Source organism: Haplochromis burtoni, unplaced genomic scaffold (assembly GCF_018398535.1).
Source record: "Haplochromis burtoni strain Fernald_Lab_line unplaced genomic scaffold, NCSU_Asbu1 Contig_3891, whole genome shotgun sequence".
NCBI classification, from domain to species: Eukaryota; Metazoa; Chordata; class Actinopteri; order Cichliformes; family Cichlidae; genus Haplochromis; species Haplochromis burtoni.
The window spans coordinates 1-5,306 of record NW_024586252.1 but is presented as its reverse complement, the minus strand read 5'-3'; the positions used below and the strand labels follow the sequence as shown (position 1 = coordinate 5,306).

General features: G+C 39.6%; 1 protein-coding gene across 1 annotated transcript; it reads left to right on the top strand.

Moving 5' to 3' along the window:
• Window positions 1-73: 73 nt before the first annotated feature.
• Window positions 74-5,231, top strand: LOC102303356 (WD repeat, SAM and U-box domain-containing protein 1). Its single transcript, XM_042217934.1, has 8 exons — window positions 74-178; window positions 918-1,329; window positions 1,808-1,995; window positions 2,440-2,526; window positions 3,030-3,123; window positions 3,735-3,768; window positions 3,890-3,930; window positions 5,029-5,231. The coding sequence occupies exons 2-8, from the start codon at window positions 932-934 to the stop codon at window positions 5,042-5,044; spliced, it is 858 nt and encodes a 285-aa protein (XP_042073868.1). The 5' UTR covers window positions 74-178; window positions 918-931; the 3' UTR covers window positions 5,045-5,231.
• The last annotated feature ends 75 nt before the right edge of the window (window positions 5,232-5,306 follow it).

Genomic DNA, 5,306 nt, shown 5'->3' with positions numbered 1-5,306 from the left:
TTTAATATACGGCTGTTCGTTAAAGACTGTGAAGCAAGCTTTAGGCCTTTAACTATTAGAGTCCTGTCAACAGAAAGTTACGATACAGAAAGGGTGACGCGGCCGCATTACGTCATGGTCAGGTGATTGACGAGGAAGTAAACAACTCCGAAGACAGTAGACATCTCGACGGGGAAAGGTGAGGAGACGTTACACGTTACATTACAACCAGATTTCTTAACGTTTGCAGCCTGGGTTTGCTTGTTAGGCAGTTTTGGCCACAGACGGGCTGACTAATGTTTGATTTTTGACATGAAGTTTGACGCTGTTTTTACGGGTGTGAAGCGCAGTTAGCCCGGATCTTACGGCCACTACAGCATCAGCAGCATCCTGCTAGCTTTACAGGTGATGCTAGAAAACGGGTTCAGGTGGTTTAAACTTTCAGTGTGTATCCAGCTGTGTTGTAAAAGGTGAGATAGAAACAAAAACTTGGCTGTCCACATGACAGAGGATGTTACTTGGCTTTGCAGAAGTATACACATTTTCCTGTTGTTGTTTTCTTGTTGTCCATTTTAATGAAACAAAAATGTAAGTAAATTGAGCCCAACTTCAAATAAAATAATAATGGGATGTGTAAAGCCATCGGATTGGGAACTAAATGTAAAATGGGGTTTTTCAGTAGGCTGTTTTAAATTTGTAAAAAAGTGTAAAAAAAAAAAAAAGGCCAACGTTGCATTTTATAATTGTGAAATAATCTGTTAATTCTCTAGTTGTTTAAGTACTGATGGGTGGAAAAGGGTTGTCAAATTTAAAGATGAAACTGATCAAAACTGGTCTGATATTTGTTTGTTTATCCCGTGGTTTTTGGATATAAATACACTTCTTTTTTTTTTCAAATTATGCTTTTTATTTTCTTAATCCATCTGTGACATCTTCAGGTCCAGCTGTCCAGATGACATCCCTTATCTGCACTTTACAACACCATCAAGACGATGTCAACTGGTGCGCCTTCTCGGCCAAGCTGTTAGCCACATGTTCTGGGGACAAAACCCTCAGGATATACGACGCCCGTGATTTCTCCGAGCTGCCTTTTTCGCCGCTGACAGGTCACGGCTACAGTGTCCACTGCTGCTGCTTCAGCACCTGTGGTCAGTTCCTCGCTTCGTGCTCCACAGATGCGACCACGGTGATCTGGTCAATGGTCTCGGGTGAGATCGAGGCTGTGCTGGAGCATCCTGGCCGTAGCCCTGTCAGGATCTGCGCTTTCTCTCCTGACTCTCTCCACTTGGTTTCTGGTGCATCTGATGGCACTTTGGCTCTTTGGGATTTTCCCTCCAGACAGCTGCGAAGGTAAAATTGTTAGCCGAGTATCTCTGAAGCTAAATTATTTAAGGGGAAAACAAGGGAACTTTCCCTGTCTGGAGTTTCTTAAATGCTAGGAAGCCTCTATCTTGCAGTGTGACTCTAAATGTCACAAAAAAAACGTGACAAGCATTTTCACAATTTTCTGACTTTTGATAGCAAGATTACATGGAAGATTAGTTGAGAATTAAAATAATTGTTGTTTATTATAAGCTATTGTGTTATCGGCTGATGGTAAATTTAAAGATGTTCTTAACATTAAGACTTCTCAACATTATACAGGTCTGTAGTTTTTGTTATAATGACAAAAATGAGCTGGAACATAAATGTAAACGGGAGTCTGCACCAGTGTTTGCACTGGCCTCCTGTCACTATCAGTTTCCATGTGTTAATAAATGGGAATGATAATAGCCCTGAAGTGAAAAATAAATTGCTCATGCAGCTGCTGTCGGTTGTTTTTGTGAAGGACCGGGGCAGTGAATGACACAACAATGGTAGCCTGCTCCTTTAGCCCCTGCAGTCAGATGTTTATGACTGGCTCCACATACGGAGACCTGCGTTTGTGGGACCTGCGCATGAACCAGCTCCACGCAGAGAAGAACGCCCACGACCTGGGCGTCTCCTGCTGTACCTTCGCTCCGAGCATCCTCAGCGGTGAGAACTGTTGCTGTGCATCAGGGTGTTTTACAGCAGCCTCTGGGAATAAAGGCCCTTACACATTGGACGCATACAATTCCTGCAGATATTTAGTATTTTTTCAAATCAAACTGGATTCTTCAGATTTAGATTTTTTTTTATGTGAGTAAAGAGACACCGATAATAGATGTGACACAACCATTTTATTGATCACAAATAAATAAATAAATCACTAAATAAAATGCAGATAACATTTTTTTTAGTGATCTCACACCATCCCTTGTAGAAGAGTCACCAGAAAGTACACAAGGTCAAATTACTGCAATGCTGTTTGATTAAAATGCCAGCGGTGGTGTGATCCGTACACAGCTGCTCTGTTTGGACTTGGACTGATTGTTTATTAGTAATTTTCTTTGTGAGAGACTGAGACTCTCTTTGCATTTTATTGTTTTTGTCTTTCAGGCGGTCAAGTTGTGCAGTTTCGTGTGGCGTCTTGTGGACAGGACAGCCTGCTGAAGATATGGGCCATAAACAAGTTGAGCTCTGGAGGTAGAGTGCGGCGCTCCCTCTCCGTATATCTCCTCTCATTTGATCCCTTTCTGTTGTTATTTTTTACGACCTCTTTGCATATCAGCTAACATTGCAAACCTGGATTTGTCATCACGTCCTCTGTTCCTACATGCCAGACTCCACGGATGCTAAACAGCTGTCACAGTAATACCATTTAAGGCAGAATTTGACTATCATGTTGTCATGTGACCCGTTGTAGCCTCTCAGTGTGCACTCGTTCAGAGTTTGATGTGTACGCATTTCCAGAGGCACAACGATTCAAATCACTGGTGCTGCAAGTCCAAACGAGCTACCAGTTTTTTTTATGCTGTTATTAAAATTAACTGCAGATGAACTGTTTGTACTTCACTCCCCCACCTTTCTTTCTTTTTACCTTAAAGAGACTCTTTATTTCTGGATGTTACCATCTAATCCTTAAACTGAAAACAGTCCAGCTTGCTGTGTATTTTGATCTTTGTGCAAATGTGATTTATCTTCCGTAGCGTATAAGATGAAGCTCCTGCACACATTAACTGGCCAATCAGCTCCCGTCCTTTCCTGTGCATACTCCTCAGATGGGCAGCTACTTGTGTCTGGGTGAGAGCTCAACTTTACTTTTCAAAGCATCTGCTGTCTAATTGTGTTTAATAATTAAATTAATAATACTTGCTCTTCTTTACTTTGGGAAATTATTGCATATTAAATTAGGACTTATTTTAGGATTTTGGAGTTGGCTTAATGCACCACTCTCTCAAAGTAATGAGATTAATTAAATCTGGTACACTGTGAGGGTAGCTGCCATATAAACTGTACTCAAATTGTATTTGATGGGCCAAAACATGCAGCACATTTACACGATTTCTAGCCAGCTTGATTCCCTCATAGTTTCAAGCTAAATCTATATTTGACACCCCTCGCTTGATCTGAAATACCTCAGCATCCGTGTCTTGATCTATTTGAGATCAAAAGTCTGCTTTGAAATATAGATTGTTTTCCTGGATGTGTAAGTAGGCCACCTCTGCACAAATATAACGGTGCAGTACTGAGGAGCAAACACTAGAGGGAGACATGGACTGCTGTATTTCTTAATGGGTGAACACGAATTTGAGTCCAGCCTACTGTGCTGCATTTAACAGTTAAGCAATACAAATGTTTTTTAGGTGGTTGTAATCTTTTTTTTTTTAATCTCATATTTTTATGTCTTTCAGCTCTGTGGACAAAACAGTCACAATTTATGATGCTGTAAGCACTTCTCTTATTCTGATTTACCAAGCGGCATTAGCTTAAATTGTATTTTAAAATATATCTGTCTGGATTGAATACAGAAAGCTCATGTTTTGTTTTTTGCTCATATTGTCTGCAGGAGAATGCAGTTTTGCTTTACAGGCTGAAACAGCACGAAAGGTAAACATTGATTTTCACTGACGTGGTGAGGCTTTGTTTGCTGGATTTTCACACTGAGTATAAGCACGACTTTGTGTCACAAAGACGATACTGAAATTTTCTCCCAACTTGCCAGGCAGAATTCTTTTCTGTTTAGTTCGTGATTTGATTCTGTATTTCTGTATTCTTAAATTGATACGTCTGATGAAACTAGAAATTACAGCGTACAAAATTGGCCACAATATAAGATTTTGAATATTTAAAATAGCTAAAGTTAAAGCTAATGATAAAATAATTGAAGTTACTGTGATCATTTTTGCACTATTGGTTTTGTCTATATTACTTGCTGTGGTTTTATACAGACCTGAGCTCTTGTTTTTAATTTCTTCTTGCAGCAATTTGTAAATTTCTCCATAAACAGTGATGTAGTTGCTGCATAACGCTGATGTAACTGATGGAAATGACATAGGCACTTAGCCATGTTGCTTTTATATAGGAATAAAACCAGAATAGCCAAGTGGTTGTTTTTACAGAGAGACCTGTTGCAGATGAGTTGTGATCATGAGCACAGACTAATTTAGCCTGATTGCAACATGTTGGCAATCTGGTTGTTTTTATGAATTAAACTGGACTTATTCGAAAGTGTTTGGAGTCAGTCTGCGACCTGTGCAGTCGCTTCATGATCAAAAGTGGTCAGGCAGAAGTTAAGGGTGTTGGACACTCATTCTCTGGATGACCAGATGTTTGCCACAACTACTTGCAAACAGTCTCAGACGGTAAACAGTTGAGTGCAGTCACCAGGTAACCAACATTTCTAGTTGCATGGAGGTTTCCATCTTGTTTTTATCATCTTGTGTGGCTGAGCGATGAAAGAGGTCTATACGGTTTCTCCGTGGCAGTCAGTTATGTAGAGACAGCCAGATTCATAATAATATTTTCATGTAACCTTTAAATTATTACAAAATCTACATCTTTAACAGGCGTTTGGGCTCCAAGTCATCATTGTTGACAAGTATTCTGACTCTAATCTCTATTCAGAATATGTGACTGTTGGCCATCAGTAGATAACGCACATCAAAAACTATTGACTTCTTTTCTTTTTTTTCCTCACTAAAACAGGGTTAGGCGTAGCTAGGGTTCTGCAAGAATATTCTACTGGAAATAGTAGGTACTGGATCTAAATCTCTTGCAGTATGTTTTTGCCCCCTAACTGGTGCACAACCAGTAGGGGTGTAACGATACACAAAATTCACGGTTCAGTTCGGTTCGGTTCGATACTTTGGTGTCACGGTTCGATATTTTTTCGATACAAAAAAAATGTTCATGCCTTTTTAATTTGTCATTTATTAAAATTATAAATATATATTTTAACTCAAAAGTACAGTTTTTAAATTTAA

Bases quoted from the DNA above. Each gene is read 5' to 3' on its own strand.
- LOC102303356 (XM_042217934.1), top strand. From the start codon at position 932: ATGACATCCCTTATCTGCACTTTACAACACCATCAAGACGATGTCAAC. The intron at 1,330-1,807 runs GTAAAATTGTTA...GTTTTTGTGAAG, and splicing joins CCCTCCAGACAGCTGCGAAG to GACCGGGGCAGTGAATGACA. The intron at 3,769-3,889 runs GTAAGCACTTCT...TATTGTCTGCAG, and splicing joins CAGTCACAATTTATGATGCT to GAGAATGCAGTTTTGCTTTA.